This window comes from Athene cunicularia (genome assembly GCF_003259725.1).
Source record: "Athene cunicularia isolate RWA chromosome 8 unlocalized genomic scaffold, athCun1 chr8_part1, whole genome shotgun sequence".
NCBI classification, from domain to species: domain Eukaryota; kingdom Metazoa; phylum Chordata; class Aves; order Strigiformes; family Strigidae; genus Athene; species Athene cunicularia.
The window spans coordinates 5,789,462-5,805,047 of record NW_020799109.1 but is presented as its reverse complement, the minus strand read 5'-3'; the positions used below and the strand labels follow the sequence as shown (position 1 = coordinate 5,805,047).

The 15,586-nt window shown below is 59.3% G+C and overlaps 1 protein-coding gene across 4 annotated transcripts in view; it reads left to right on the top strand.

The window, feature by feature from the left end:
• The window catches only part of ACOT11 (acyl-CoA thioesterase 11), a 15,911-nt gene extending 337 nt beyond the window's left edge, over nt 1-15,574 (top strand). Inside the window, exons 2-18 of one of the 4 annotated variants that reach the window (XM_026854080.1) lie at nt 1-30; nt 4,419-4,494; nt 5,980-6,178; nt 7,072-7,141; nt 10,410-10,470; nt 10,718-10,819; nt 11,309-11,444; nt 11,719-11,875; nt 12,229-12,348; nt 12,438-12,582; nt 13,543-13,598; nt 13,710-13,776; nt 13,851-13,934; nt 14,046-14,179; nt 14,536-14,667; nt 14,744-14,870; nt 14,974-15,574. In XM_026854080.1, the coding sequence (XP_026709881.1) occupies nt 8-30; nt 4,419-4,494; nt 5,980-6,178; nt 7,072-7,141; nt 10,410-10,470; nt 10,718-10,819; nt 11,309-11,444; nt 11,719-11,875; nt 12,229-12,348; nt 12,438-12,582; nt 13,543-13,598; nt 13,710-13,776; nt 13,851-13,934; nt 14,046-14,179; nt 14,536-14,667; nt 14,744-14,870; nt 14,974-15,129 (1,845 nt within the window). In that variant the 5' untranslated portion in view covers nt 1-7 and the 3' untranslated portion in view covers nt 15,130-15,574. Of the gene's footprint in view, nt 31-4,136; nt 4,153-4,418; nt 4,495-4,991; nt 5,019-5,979; nt 6,179-7,071; nt 7,142-10,409; nt 10,471-10,717; nt 10,820-11,308; nt 11,445-11,718; nt 11,876-12,228; nt 12,349-12,437; nt 12,583-13,542; nt 13,599-13,709; nt 13,777-13,850; nt 13,935-14,045; nt 14,180-14,535; nt 14,668-14,743; nt 14,871-14,973 lie in introns of those variants that run through there. The other 3 variants (XM_026854081.1, XM_026854083.1, XM_026854082.1) reach the window with 3 other exon arrangements.
• Nucleotides 15,575-15,586: the final 12 nt, after the last annotated feature.

The following is a 15,586-nucleotide window of genomic DNA, read 5'->3' as shown; positions in this document are numbered from 1 at the left end:
CCTGCAAATGCTCAGCTTCTTCTGGCTGAGGTGAGGGCCGGGGGGGGCTGGGGATGATGGGGACAAGGAGGGGGAGCCCTGGGGCTGGGTGAGCAGGAGTCAGCGTCCAACGCTGTTACGGAGACTTCCACGCCCGGCAGTGGAGCGATGGCTTGTCCTGGCTTGTGTCAGTGCTGGGCGGCTCTGCTGGGGGCAGGATGTGGAGTGAAAGCCCCTCATGCCCTCCCCGCTCGCTCAGGTGATGCCCTCTTGCCCTTGGGGTTTGCAGCGGGCAGTGCCACAGCTCCATCGCGGTCGGCACCGGTGGCTCACCGAGGGGGACGTGGCACCCTCTGGCTGCAATGGGGAGAGCGGGTGGGAGACAACATCAACCCTCCCTCAGGTCTTTCTGGGTGTACCAGGAGGGATGCGGGGCGGGATTTGGCTTGAATCAGGCTGTTTTCACTTAAAATTGGGGACAGATATTCAGCAAGTGTGGGCACAGGGCAGCTGGGAATGCCGGCGTTGTGGGGAGGGCGGAGGGATGCGCCGGCCGGGGCTGGCTGGGACAGCGTGGGTGGCCGGATGGGGTGGGTGGCACAATGCCACGGTCATCTCCACCTTGGTGGTCTCAACTGAGGTGGTCTCGACCGTGGTGACCGCCACAGTTGAGATCACTGGGGCGGAGGCCACTGCACCATCATGGTGTCCACTGTGGTGGTCTCCACCCCGGTGGTCTCAACCGTGGTGGCCACCACAGTCAAGACCACCATGGTTGAGATCACCAGGGTGGAGACCACTGCACCATCGTGGTCTCCACTGTGGTGGTCTCAACTGTGGTGGTCTTGACCGTGGTGATCTCCACTATGGTGGTCTACAACTTGGTGGTCTCGACTGTGGAGGTCTTGATGCTATGGCAGCCTCCTCCCCGGGAAAGCCGTGGGTGGGAGGCCAGAGGTGCCTGGGCTGGGTGATGCAGTTGGGTGTCCTCACGCTCCTGAATTTTGGCCCTGGTGGTGTTTGCAGCCGTAATAGGGTGACGCGTGCCTTTGCTCTCCCCGTGGACTGGAGGCAGCAGTGCCAGGGGACCTTTGTCCCCTGGGATGCTCCCTGGGAGGACTTTGCCCCCGTGCCGGCAAACTGGCACCAGCCTTCCCGGGAGCCTCCCAGGATCCACAGAGAGCGGCTGGGCAGGGGCATGGATGGGGCTGGGGGCTGCGGGCACAGCCAGGGCTGGGGATGCCTCACTGAGCCGAGCAGTGGAGAGGGACTCGAGGGGGTTGGAGGGGTCCCCGCTATGCTCACCCTGAGCGAAGGTTTCCCATGGGTGCTGGATGTAAAACCATCAGCCCCCCGCTGCTTTTGGCCTTCGGTTAGCACTTTCCTGGCCCCATGCCTTGCTTTGCTCCATGAAACCCTAGAGAAAGCATGACGTGTGGTCACAAAAATACTACTCACAGGGTGTCCTGGTGTTTCTTCTGGGCCAGCCGCCCTCCTGGGGTCCTGCTGGGACCTGCCACAGGGAGCTGCTGCATTCCTCACCCTGCCGTGACCTGTGACCTGGCAATTCAGTCCCTCTCGTCCCGGTGGGGCCACCACCCTGAAGTCCCTGCAAAGGAGCCGGCACCCTGCACCCGAGCAAGCGCTGCGGGTCTCATCCTGGGGACCCCGCTCCATCCTGGCGGGCACGGGGTGATGGAGCTGAGCTGTGCTGGGCATCTCCAGCACCGCTCGCTGGTGGGGGTCCCGCGGGAGGGGACATCACCTTGCAAAAACCTGCCCTGGGAGCACCGGGGCTTTGCTGCTGCTGGCAGCGGGACAGGCGGGCCAGCTCTTGGGGGAAGGAGAGCCCTCACTGCCCTGTCGAGATGGCAGAATTTCCCAAAGTAGGTCAGGTTAATTTTTTAACGCGTGCAGATTTGCTTGTTACCATGGATATTGCTCAATTATACACCAATAATCCCCCATGAGAACTTCATTGTCACCGCTTTCCTCTCCCCCATCTCCCTCCCTTTTTTCTTTAAATACTCCCAGTGAGTATGTGTGGGGGGGCTGGGACAGAGGTAGGGAACCAGAGCCAGGAGAGGGAAAATGAGGATTAGGCATTTGGGAGGCGGTGGTGGAGCGGTGGCAGAGCTCTGAAGGGCAAGCAGGGGTGGCTTGAGGCAAGGAGCTGCCCTGCTCTGCCCAGACTCCCCCCAGCCCAGCACCCAGGACCCCCGTCCTGCCATCACCCTTGTCCCTCCTCCCCATGCACTGCTTGGGGGTGGCTAAAGCAAACACCCCACTTCCTGCGGGATCAGGGATTTGGGGGGACAACCGCTCTCCTGCATTCCTGCCCAGAATAGTCCCGGGGGCTGCAGGACCCAAGGGGGTTTTGTGCCAGGTTCCCCCAGGCTGGTGGTCCCCTGGTGATTTCCCAAGAAGCCATCACCCGATTTGGCAGCAGAGACCATTCCCTGGATCTTGTGGGTGCTCCAGTGCTGCGGGACACCCCCCTGCCAGGGTGTAGGAGAGCAGTGGGGTGCTGTGCGGTCCCTATTCTCCAGTATTTGTGGAGCCGTTGGGGTGTCTCCCCCTCTGTGCCACCCCCTCCAGTTTGCTCTGTGGGCTCCTTATGCCTTCAGCAGCACAGGAAGCGATCATGGCAGGAGGCAAGAAAAATAATCTGCCGGAAGGTTTTTTTCCAAATGAAAACTTTTTTTTTTTTTTTTTTTTTTTTTTAAGTGGGTCACTCAAGGGGTGACAGAGTAAGAGCATCATCGCCTGGGTGCTGCATCCTGTTGCCATGGTGACCCGAGGGCTGCATCAGTCAACAGCTTTAAAAATGTGACAGTTGAGTGAGGCTGGAGATTTTAATGAGGACAGACACTTGCTCGCTTAGTTTCAATAACCCAATGCTCTATAAATACCCACCAGCTGAATGGTTCCGGGTCTCTGGAGCATGTTTACAACACATGGCTGGGGTGCTCCCCTTCCCTGGGCAGAGTCCTGGGCTCCAGGGTGGGAGCATGGGCTGGGGCCGCCTCGGGAATAGTCGGGGGGGATGGATGTGAGGCAGATGGCTCTCTTTATTTCCCCCCTCCTGCTAACCCAACCCAGGGGACAATGTGACATGATGGCAGAGCCAGCAGCAGGTTTGGGTTTCCGCAGTATGGCCTGAGCCACGTGTCCTCTGGCGTTGGCTGCTGTGGCCGTGGGGTGAGACGGGGCCAGCCCAAGCCATCGCCACTGCCTTGTGCCTTCAATAAAGCAAACCTGGGGAGCAAACCCAGGTCGATAAAACAGGAGAGTAACTCTTGCACCAGGCTCTTGTCGGGGTGGATGAACCATAAGCCAGCTCCCAAGCCCCCATAGCAAGCCTGGAGAAGTCGTGGGGCTGGGGGAAGCAAATCCCAGTGCTGCTGAAGCGGGGGTGGGTGGGAGGCTTTGGAAGGCTGTGGTACCACTTGCATCCATCGGTGCTCTGAACACCCTCATTTCATACTGACCACAACGGGTGCGCGCCGTGTGGTGTCCCAATGCCAGGCTGATGAGGCAAATCTGCAGCTTCCACTTTTTTGACCCCATGCCAAAATCGGTCAGTCCCACACCTTGGGGAAGGAGCTGCCGCCTCTGGCAGCCTGGTTGGACCCACATAGGAGCGGGAATTTTGCTGAGACAGCTGAGGGCACATCAAGGTCCCGTCGGTATTGTGTTTAAAAGCAAACTGTAAATATAAAGCCTCTTCCACTTGTTTTTGCTGCAGCTCCCATGCTGCCTTTCCTTGCAATGCCAGCGCTGTGTCCAGCCGGGACCTGGTCACAGTGTGTGTGGTCAGGGGGCCCGTGGGCACCCAAGGGCGCACGATGCCCTTGGGGGATGCCAGAGCTTCTCAGGCAGAGGGGCCAGTGCAGGGCACAGCGGCGTTGTCAGCAACAGGCGCTTTCTATTTGCTGACCCCGGTACCACCCGTGTGCAGCGTGAGTCCTGTCTGCTGCCAAAAATACCCTCCTGGCTGTCTTGTGACCACGGCACTGTCGTCGTACCGGCCGGGGGAGCTTCAAGACACAGCCCTCTGTCACATGTAGCAACATGGAAAGTATTGACACAGCGTCACTGACCGAGGGGTGGGCCACAGCACTGCACTCTGGGCTCAGTCCAGCATAGCTGGGACTCTTCTCATCACAGCCGGTGAGTGCTGACCCCCGAGGAACGGCAAGGGCGAGCACCGGGTCTGCCCTTCTCCGTTTGGGATCCAGCAGCCCCCCTGGCGAGGGGCTGGTGGCGTGGGGAGGGACGTCAGCGTGGGGCACAGGGACAGGGTGTGACAAGCCACCACACAGGTGGCTCCGTGGCACCCGCCACACACGCTGCCTTGTCCCCGCTGGGGAACAGCCACAGGCATCCTCCACCTCCAGCTCTGCCGGTGTAACCGGAGCCACTCTTCTCCTTTCCAGGTGTCTTTTAAAAATGGTCAAGGAGAATATTGTAGTCCCTGAAGAGATCTTGAGCTTCTGTTGCAATGGCCTCCAGGTACCCCCCATGCCGTGCAACTAACCCCGGGGCTCCCCGTCGTGCTGGCGGCTACTAACCAAGGCCACCCCGTGCCGGGAGCTGCTCCCAGCCCCGCACCAGCTCCCCAAGTGTTCCCCATCAGCATCCTTGGTCTCTTGCTGGCCGTGGGGTGCCAGCTTTTTCTCTAAAATTTAGAAACAACAAGCACTGGGAAAAGGACCAGCGGGAGCTCTGGCCAGGCTGGCTGCTCGCTCTGCAGCAGGCGGCTTTGGAGCTTTTTGCGTTACTGGCTTGTACCCCAGAGCCTGCTGGCTTCCCGAAATAGCTCTGTGGTGCTCATGTAGGCACCTCGGCACGCTGGGAAATGGCCCGGGAGGTTCATACAGGGGTTTGGAGCCCGCTGGAGGGGGTCTGGCAGCTGGGGCTGTGGGATGGGGGGGCCTTTGCCATAGGCTTGACTTGCCGCGTTCGCCACCGTCGCTGCTAAGCCGAGATTTGTGCCATTCCTGGGATGTCGTGTACCAGTAGCTATGGAAACAGAGGTTAGACCCGCTAGAGAAAAAATGCTATTCTGAGAGGCGGTAAGCTCAGGGTAGTCGGGAAAGCTTCATTTTCAGCATAAACCCATCTTTAAAAGAAACTGGGCAAAGCAAAGGGCAAAGAAGCTGCTGCAACGGGGCTCTTGCAACAAGTGCTGTAAACGGGAGCCACAGTGGGAGCAGAAAGCGGAAGGAAGGGCTATAACGAAGCCCAGACGGCTCCTCGTGTCTCCTCAATTACTCACCGGGCTAACTGAGTTCACCCCTTGTGTAACACGGCTTGCTTGACATCTCATCAGCTATTTTTCTTGCCGTCACTGTCGCAATGCCAGGCGCTCTCTCCCAAGCCGCCTCCCGCCGGGGCGACAGGCAGGAGCAGCTCAGTGCCCAGCAAGCTGCAAAGCCAACGAGGAACGTGTTTGACCGCGCAAACAACCCCAATCCGAGGATGCTTCCCCCCTCCCCTGCTTGTACCAGACAGGAAAAACTGCTTTGGGTGTTTCCTTTGGCAAAGGGGATGTTGGTGGAAGGTGTGGAGCACCGCTGTGTGCTCAGCCCTGGGCGCAAGCCCTGAGAGCACAAATCCACCCTTGGCCGTGGCACCCTAAAAATGAAGTTGTTGGGGGGGAGCAAACTTCCTTCTCAGAGAATTGACTTTGGGAGGGGCTTTTCAAGGTTTTGGGGAGGAAGTGGCTGGTTTGGGGCTTCTCTGTTGCCCCAGTGGCCATAAACAGCCTGGAAACCTGTAGTGATCACCCACGGAGCTCTTTTTAGAGGGATTTTTTTGCCTTTTGGCTGCAGGCACCATGTCTTTGGCGACAGACTGGGTGGGTTTTGGTGATGCCCAGGGCTGTGCAGGGCTGGGGGTCCAGCTGCCTCTGTGTGGGGAGGGGGCTGCATGGGTCACTGTCTTTGCAGCGGATTTTCCTCCCATTTGGGTAAATGGAGCTCTTGTTCTCTGCAGGGCTCAACCTCTCTGCTGCGTTCTCAAGAGCCAGGGGAGCAGGAGGAGGCTCCGGGGGCCATGGCGAGCCCCTCGCCCGCCCGCAACCCCACCGAGGTGCAGATGAGCCAACTGGTTCTGCCCTGCCACACCAACCACCGCGGTGAGCTCAGCACCGGGCAGCTGCTCAAGTGGATCGACACGGCCGCCTGCCTCTCCGGTGAGCCACCCTCTCCCACCGGAGCCATCGTCCCTCTGGGTGGGAGGGAAGGGACCTGGCGGAGTCCCCGGCAGGCAGCTCGTCGGCAGCGTGCCCGGCGGTCCAGTGCCGTCCCTCAGAGCTGATGCCAGCTGGGGACCCTCGTCATGCCATTTTGCTGAGTAATTAGAGAGCAAACAGGAGCAGGACGAGAGGGGGAGGAGATGTGTGCTGCAGCATGCTGGCTTGCTTGGGGACAGATCAAAATCAATGCCTGCCTTCCCAAACGTTGTCCTTTCCCTTGCTTGGTGTGCAGGGCATGGCGCGACCAGGCTGGTGATGTCCCCAACATCCCAGCAGCAGCTGGAGAGCTCTGCCAGACGGGGCTGAGCTCCTCCGCTCAGGGAGAAGTAATGGAGCTCGCCAGATCAGCCACCCTACCAAGCACACTGAGGTCATGGCAAGAAAATGGGTGCAATTTTGCAGTTTGATGAGGTTGCCAGGGCAATTATGCAGTTTGAGGTTCCCAGAGTCCCAAGGGAAAGCCAGAAGAGCAAGATGGCTTTAAAATATTTGTTGCGCATGGAGAGATGATATCGACTGCCTGCGCATCCCCACGGAGGCTGAAAGCATCCAGGGAAGGCAAACAGCAGGGCAGCGTGCCTCCTAGCTACAACACACCCTCCAAACCCTTAAAACATCTTCAAACCCACACTGCTACGGGGGGAGAAACCACAAACCCTGCTCTTGTGCCCTGCAAACGCGGTGGGCGGCTGTGAGCAGGGAAAGGGACACCAGCCAGGGTTTCACTGGTGTCACCGGCCCCGAGGCCGTGGGGCAGAGGAGCGCGTGTGCCCCTGGCATGCTCGGCGTGTTGCCGCAGGTTGCTGATGCAGTTTGTTTTTCCTTTCCAGCCGAGAGACATGCCGGCTGCCCGTGCGTCACGGCTTCCATGGACGATATCTATTTTGAGCATACCATTAGGTAAATACGCTGCTCTCCAGCCGGGCATGCGCGGGGGAGGCAGATGTTTTTTTTTTTTTCCCTGTCTTCTGGGTGCAACGTGGACAGGGGGGGCTGAAGCTGGGACAGGGAGCAGTGTGTTTGGGAGGGGAGGAGATGTGGTGGCAGTGTCAGGCTCACGGGGCAGCCAGGGATTGAGGCTCCAGCTCCGCCGTGGGGCAGCGGGCCAGCTGTCTGCTCTGATTTATCTGCTGTCTGGTCGCCTGGGGAGCTCCTGCTGGGTTGGCTTTCCGGTATTTCCCCCAATCCCAGCTCCTCCCTGGCTTTGTTCAAGAAACACTCTGACTTAGTGCTCTGGAAAACTTAAATCTTGCAAATCATGGCTCTGTAGCAGCCGCGTGGGTGGCTGGAGTGCGGCGGAGCTCACCCACTCCCCGGGTGACGGAGGGGAGTGGGACCTCCTTGGGCATCGCTTTGTGAGATGCACCAGGCTGAGCTTTCCCGGCCAAAATCCCCTCCCAAGTGTGTCCCGGCATCCCCCCCGGGCACTGCCCCAGCAGAGGTGCCCACCCCGATGCACACAGCCCCTGGACCACCGCGTTGCAGGGAACAACATAAGCACTCCTACCAGGTGTAGGTCTTACAAGCCCAAGGTGGTCTCCTCCCTTATCCCCCCCCGAGAAGCCCACCCACCTTTACTCATCTCTCGGAGTCCCCATACCCCTCCGTGCAGGGGGATGCGCATCTGCTCACCCCCCGGGTGCCACCTCAGGGGGCTCGGCGGGTGTTTTGGCGCAGGGTTTTGGTGCACCTACAAAGGTGCCCACAGGGCCCAATGGCAGAGGTGCCAGCATGCTGGCAGGGGGGGGTTTGGCACCCCTGTCCCCTGGGCGAAGGCTGGCCCGGCCCAGCAAGCCATGCAGTGTAGGATCCATGCTGCCTAGCAGCTCACAGAATCACCACGGTTGGAAAAGACCTTGAAGATCACCTCGTCCAACCATTAACCTCACATTGCCCGCTGGGGCAGGGACCAGTGCGAGCACCCAGGGCTGGTGTTGGGATCCCAGGCTTGTCGGCTGGTTTGTTTGCTGTTGGGAAGTCCGACTTGCACTTGGGTTTCACTGTCCTCCTCAGGAAATGTTAAACTCCCCCTTTCTTCATCTCACATCAGATGTCGTGGTGCTGGTGGGTCAGCAAACCACTGGCAGAGGCTGGGGTGCCCGTTGGGGGCACCATCGGGGTCGATGCACCCTGCGGGCTCAGTGGGTGCCGTGACTGGTGCTTCACAGCTCCGGGGGACCTTTGCCCGGGAAGGTTTTCCCCGTGGGTTTTGGGAGTGGGAGGACAGACCCGATCCCTGCTCCAGAGTGTTAAATCAAGCCCTGCGAGGTATTCGCCCCTCCTCGGGGCTGAGCTGGGCACTGCTCCAAGAGGTCAGGGAATTTGTGCTGCTCCTGGCTCAGATCCTGCTTGTTGCGGTCCAGCTTAATGCTCCGAGCGAGGGGCCTGGAAGGGATTTCCCACAGAGCTCTTTGAAGGCAGAGGAGCTTTGGTGTTTGCTCTCCTCCTTGCCTGGCTCTTTGTGCTTTCTGCCACCCTCCCACTGCGAGGGAGAGACCCCCTTGGGCAGGGAAGGGCTGTGGGTGCTTGGGGGGGAGACAGAGGAGACCCCAAAACATCCCTGATGTAAAAACTCACCAGCTGGGCATTGGATGCTCCCCATCCCTCAGCCCTGCCGTGTGGAAGTGCAGCCTCCTGCGAGGATTTCACGTGGGTTCACGTGGCTTTTATGGCACCAGCTTGTGCCAGTTGATAAGGAGAGAGAGGATAAAGCATTTTTGGGGCTGTAATACAGCCAGCCAGGGCTGCCCGTGCCCCAGCCCAGACCCCGGCCTTTGCATGCCCCTCGCTGCCAACGCAGCCGGAGCATTCGTGCTCCAGCCTTACCATGCCACCGCATCCTTCATCTCTAACTCTCTCCCCACATCTTGCTTTTTCTTTTTGCCCCAGCCAGCCATATATAAACCCTCCTGGGCAGCAGGACGGGAGGAGCGGTGTCTGGTACGGATGTTTGCAGCCCTAGAGCAGCCGGCCTAACGCAGCGCTGCCGTGAGTTGGGAGCATTAACCCCACTGACGCAGCACGGCCTGGGAGGTGCACAGAGGCTGCTCATGTAACCCCGCTAACATTTTGGCATGCTGCGGTGGGCATATGGTTGCCTCTGGCCCAGGGTCCGTGCTGAGGGACAGCCAGAGGCACCGTCCCAGCCTGGTGCCACCCCTGCTCCAGCCAGAGCCAATGTGCAAAGCGTGTTGAGTAGCTGAGATGATTACAGTCATTTGAAGACAGAAGTTGTGCGTGGGGGCAAGGGGGAAGTTGTGGTGCTGAAGCACACGCTGACTCTTCTTCAGTTCTGGTTTTGAGCCCTCTGTGGCGCAAATCTGTGGTGGTGGTTATAGGGTTTGTTTTTCCACTGAGTTTTCTAGCATTGGTCTTTTTTAGGGAATGAGGAATATTCCTGATTTAATTTGGTAAAAACCCTGTTTGCTGTTGATGTTGCCAATAAGCTGCCTGTGCTCATTTGGTTGGTACCAGTCTGGACTAGGTCAGGCTGCAGAGCTGAAGCTGTTTGTGTGTTTACTCTGAAGCCTACTGAAGGCATAGAGGAGAGCTCCTGGACTCTGCAAGCAGCAGCTTGCTGCCAGCAGATTTTTCATGTGAGAGACAGTGCAAAATGTCCCTCGGCCAGATCCTGCCTCCTGCCATCTCCCAGTACCCCACGATGTCTGTTGCTGGGAGGCCCTGGAGAGGAGGAGGGACAGGAGCAGCTGAGATGCCTGCAGCTGCGGAGCTGCTGCTGCTGCCAGCCGAGGGCCTGTGGGGAGGCCCCATGGGTGCCCCCGTTGTGCAGGACAGCTGATGCGAGACTGGAGGAGCCGTTTGCTCTGGCAGAAGCGTGCATGCGTGCATGGCGGGGGGTGCCAAGCACACCTCGGGCACCTCTGCACCCCTCAGGTGTCCCAGCAGCTCCCCAGACCTGGGGACCCATTTGCACGCAGCTGCTCGGGGGTGACATCTCGCTGCCGGGCTGGACACCCGTGGGCTCCCACTGCTGGCGGTGGCTGTCCCCATGTCCTGCCAGCCATCCCAGCATGTCCCCACTGTCCCAGGCAGCCGCTACTGCAGCAGCTTGGCGTGGAGACGCTCGGTGCCAGCGTGTGTGCTGCATAACCCTGGGCCCCCACCCCCTGATAACCCCCATGTGCTTTCTCCTCTTTCTGCTTTTCAGCGTCGGGCAAGTTGTCAACATCAAAGCCAAAGTGAACCGAGCCTTTAACTCCAGCATGGAGGTTGGTGTGGACCCCCTGGCTTCACCCCTCACCCCTGTCCTTATCCCCCTTGCCAGGCGCCCGTTCCCACCAGCCACATGTGCCCCTTCACTGTGGCCAAACACGAAATCCCCAAACTCTCCCACGGTTCCCAGCTTTGATCCCACATGTAGATCCCCCCCCCACTGGGTCTGGCTGGGGGTGCTTGGTGGGATGTGGGTCCCCGGGGAGCAGAGCTGGCTCTCAGGGATGCTGTGCCCTCTCCCAGGTGGGCATCCAGGTGAGCTACGAAGACCTGTGCAGCGGGAAGCACTGCAGCATCTGCAAGGCTTATGCCACCTTCGTGGCACAGGGCCCCTCCGGCAGCAAGGTGAGCAGTGGCTGGTGGCTGTGGGGTCTCGGTCGGCCTTTGCGCAGAGACAGCGAGGAAATGGCCTCTCTGGGGAGAGCCAGGCTGGGCTGGGCCTGGCTTTCCACCATGGCATGTGCCACTGCTATGTGGCTATCTGCACATGACTGGGCTGGTGATCCCTTATCCCGTGTGTGTGGGGTGCACGGTGGGGTGCACGGTGGTGTGCTGGGGCTCTCGCCCCCCTCTGAGCATGGAGAGCACCTGCCTGCTGCTGCTGTCCCCTCCTCTGTGCTGTATGACAAATCCCAGGGGATCTCTACCTGGCTATAGGAGCCATTTGCCCTCTGGCCCCTCCGCGAGCAGCCATAATATAACCCAGGAGGAGCGTGTCTGCCTCCGACACACATACAGTGGGACATACAGTGGGGCAGGAGCATGTGCCGGTGCCCGACAGAGCCCTGCCTTCTCCTGCAGCGGGACTGCATCCTGCCCGTGTCCCCTTTGCAGGTGAAGCTGAAGCCGCTGGCCCCGCAGACGGAGGAGGAGAAGATAGAGCACAGCATCGCTGCTGAGCGCCGCCGCATGCGGCTGGTCCACAAGGACACCCTCAAGGACCTCCTCACCCGCAGCCCCCGCGAAACCGGTACCGTGTCCTACAGCCCCAAAACAGCCCCAACACCCACTGCTGACAACCTCCTTCCTTGGTGGGATGCTGGGAGTGGGGTTAAGAGAGGTTTGGGGATGCCCTGGACACAGAGTGGGGGGATCAGCCCCACCATCCCCAAGCGAGGAGATGTGGGAGGGTTGATGCAGTGGGAGGGCGGCTGTGGGGAGAGGAGCTGAGGGCTGGTGGGACGCCAGCAGCGGGGGTCCCACCAGACAGCCGGCACGCTGAACCCCATCCTCCCCCATGGTAGAGCTGGAGACGCGGGACGGCAGTGCGGCTGTGCCAGCGGAGAAGACGCGGGTGGAGAGCGTGGAGCTGGTGCTGCCCCCCCACGCCAACCATCAGGGCAACACCTTCGGAGGGCAGATCATGGCCTGGATGGAGAACGTGGCCACCATCGCAGCCAGGTGACCTGACAGTGATTGGGGGGGGATGACAGCGTGTCTGGAGGGGACACACAGCCAGAGCAGCATCCGGCTGGGTCAGGCCACAGTCAGGTTATAAGGACCCTCCAAAGGGATGGTCCCCAGCAAGTCACCCCTCCGTACAGGGAGTCCCACAGGGACATGGTGCTGGAGGACCCCAGGGAAGGGTTCACACTCGCCACAGTCTGCTTGTCCCTTCTCATGGCTGGTTTTGGTGGTTGAAATATAGGGGTGACATTTTTTGGGGTCTTCCCAGCTCTGGCTGTGTTGGGAGGGTGTGTGGGGCTGCTGGGGCATGGGGCCATGGCCGGGGGGGTAACACCTGCCCCCCACAGCCGGCTGTGCCATGCCCACCCCACGCTGCGGGCCATCGAGATGTTCCACTTTCGGGGACCATCGCAAGTCGGGGACCGCCTGGTGCTCAAAGCCATCGTCAACAACGCCTTCAAAAACAGGTGGGTGCTGGTGGCGGGGGGTCCCCATCCCACCCTCCCGGTGGCACTCCACACCCTCACTAACCTTTATTCCCCCGCCCCCCCTGCAGCATGGAGGTGGGGGTCTGCGCCGAGGCGTACGGCCAGGAGATGTCGGTGAGCCGAAGGCACATCAACAGCGCCTTCATGACCTTCGTGGTGCTGGACCAGGAGGGGCAGCCCCGCACCCTGCCGATGGTGGCACCCGAGCCGGGGGTAAGGACGGGCAGGGCTGGCTTCTCCCCACCGCGGTGGCATGGGACTCCCAGGAATCCCGCTTAGCCCCGAAAGGCTCTCAGATTCGTGGCAAAACAAATGCAGTTTTATGATGATGGAAATGGAGTTGCTCACTAGCAAGTGAATTAAATTGATTGCTCAGTATAACTAATAATAAAATAAACCACTTGCCCATGCAGAGATGGAGACATATTAGCCATGCAAGGCTTAACAGAATATTGCCTGCAAGTTCGAGCTCATCTTTTCTATAATTTAGGGGAAAGAATGCTTTCTTAGGGGAAACTTAGGGGAAAGAAACTCCTTAGGTTGTTTTTACCTTTCAAAGCACCCTGATCCGTAATTTGCTCAGATCCAAATATTTAAGAAAATCTGCCACATGAGCACAGCAGCAAAGCAAACACCCGCTTGTCTTGGGGTACATCGTAGCGTGAGCGAGCGACAGCATTGCCTTCCCCTTGGCTGAACCATTCCTGACTATCTGATTTTTTTGATGCCTTAAAACTAGGACTCTTCTCCCACCCTGCAGGAGAGCATCTCACGGCTGGAGTCAGGCTCCCTGAAACCGCTTCTCCGCCTGCTTTAAAGCACTGTGCTATTGCTTTCTTTGAAATAAGTTGCTTTTTTTGGATTTTTATTTCCCGGGAGGGGACATTTGCATGTGCTAGGGGATGCAGTTTGTGTTTCAGTGGCTGTTTGCAGCTCTGCAGCCGCAGTGAGGGTTTTTTGCTAATGTGCCAGTGCCTGTTGCTTGATCACAGCACATGGCAGCGATGCTGAAATAGTTCACGGTTAATCACTAACCACCACACCCAGCCAGGGCAGCAGCCAGTGAGCGCAGTTTTCACTGCTGAACGTTCTGCTCGCTCCCCAAAAGTTATCTGTTTGAGTTTCTTTTCCCTCCTTTTCCTATTAACTTAATGTGCTTTTCCTGTTTACCAGGATGGAGAGAGGAGGTACAGAGAAGCTAGCGCTAGGAAAAAAATTCGGCTGGACCGGTGAGCAGAAAAAACAAGTGGGATGTGGGGATGGAGGACGGAGAAGTGCGTACAGGGGCAGTCTGTGAGTGGTTTGTGTCCACCCATAAGGAAATTGTTCCTTTCCTGCAGAAAATACGTTGTCTCCTGCAAACAGACCGAGGTGCCGCTCTCCGTGCCCTGGGACCAAAGCAACAAGGTAAGGTGCTGCCCCATGGGAGCCGCTGCCTCCTGCCCCCCCTTCCTGCCCCTGACGTGCTGCCCCTGCCCCAGGTTTATCTGAGCTACAACAACGTCTCTGCGCTGAAGACGCTCGTAGCCAAAGCGAACTGGACCCTCGTCAGGGAAAAGGAAAAGGTACTAAACCCTGCCCCAGCCCCCAGAGCTGCTTCTTGCCCCCGAAGCATGGGCAACCTGGGGGCTCGGCGGTGGTGAACGCGTCCCAGCCTGCGCCCTGTGCTCCCCAAGGTGCGGATGTACACGCTGGAGGAGGACAAGTTTCTCTCCTTCCGCATCGAGATGTCGGTGCGCATCGCCGCCAGCCGAGCCTTCTCCCTGCTCTCCGACCTGCGGCGCCGGCACGAGTGGGACAGGCACTATGCGTGAGTGCTGTGGGGCTTCCCGGGGCACCCGGCCCTTTCCAAAACCCACATCCTTCACCGTAAGGCTCCGTGCTTTGGGCTTTTCCTGGAGCAAGTGTTTCCCCTTGGAGCCACGATCGCTCCTAAAGACCTTTCATCACGCATCCCTGTCCCCGGGAGCACCGGCTCTGTCTGTGCTGATGGCTGCACTTTGCTGCTGAAAACATCCATTTTGGGTCCCTCAAAATACTTTGGGTACAGCGGCGGGCTGCAAATGTCCCTCCCCCTGCCCCTGCCCCCAGCATGCTCCCTTGCCCACCCTCCCTGCAGCCAGTCTCTGTCTCTCCTGGTATGACGGGTCCCCTCTCGCCTCGCAGGAGCACGGAGCTCGTCCAGCAGGTAGATGACGACGACATGATCTACCACGTGGTGAGCCAGACACTCAGCCACGAGAACAAGCCACAGGACTTTGTCATCCTGGCGTCGCGACGAAAACCCTGCAGCAAGGGGTAACCCACCCCGTCCCCGACCCCCTGCTCCCCGCCGGCCGGGCTGTGCCGGCTCACTGGGCTCTCTCCTCCCCAGGGACCCCTACGTGGTGGCCTTTCGGTCGGTGACGCTGTCCACCCACCCTGCCAGCACCAGCTTTACGCGGGGGGAAACGCTCTGCTCCGGTTTCTGCATTTGGCCGGAGTCGGAGGAGACAAGCAAGGTGGGATGCTGCGGCTGTGCCGCGGGGCTGTGCTGCCCTGACCCCATCGAGGAGGCTCCCCCATCCCCATGCGCCCCTACTAACCACCTCCTGTGCCTTGCAGGTGGCTTACTACAACCAGGCTACTCCGGGGTACCTCAACTACGTCACCACCAACGTGGCGGGACTGTCCTCCAACTTCTGCGCCACCTTCGAAGCCTGTGAGAAGTTCCTGCTGAAGAACAAGGAGGACCTGATCGTGCGGCTGCAGGACCTCTAGAGCTGCGGCACCCCTGCGGACAGACGGACAGAGAGATGAGGGGGCACCTTGGTGCTGGTGGAAGGCGACATGGGGTGGTGGCACCCAGACCCTGCCTCCCCAGGGGGCTTTGGCCTGAGCGAGGTCCCAAGGGCTGGGGTGGAGGGGCATCCCTGTACCACCTCGCCCCCTGCACTGATGTGTCATGTCTTTTCTTCTTCCTTTTATTTAGAAATTTTATAAGCTGATGTACAGGACTTGGTTTTCTAGTTCACTTAACACTACTTGAATCTTTATATGATCCAAAGTCTTCCTAACACAGGGTTGTTTTTTCTTTTTTTTTTACTATTCTTTATGGGGGAAACTGGTTCCCTTTGAGGCAGCAAAGGGAGAGAGGGATCAGTGATGTGGGGAGAGTTCCGTATCCCTCACTGGTGCAGGGATGGCTGGTGGAGCATCCCACCCACCCCCCCACCCC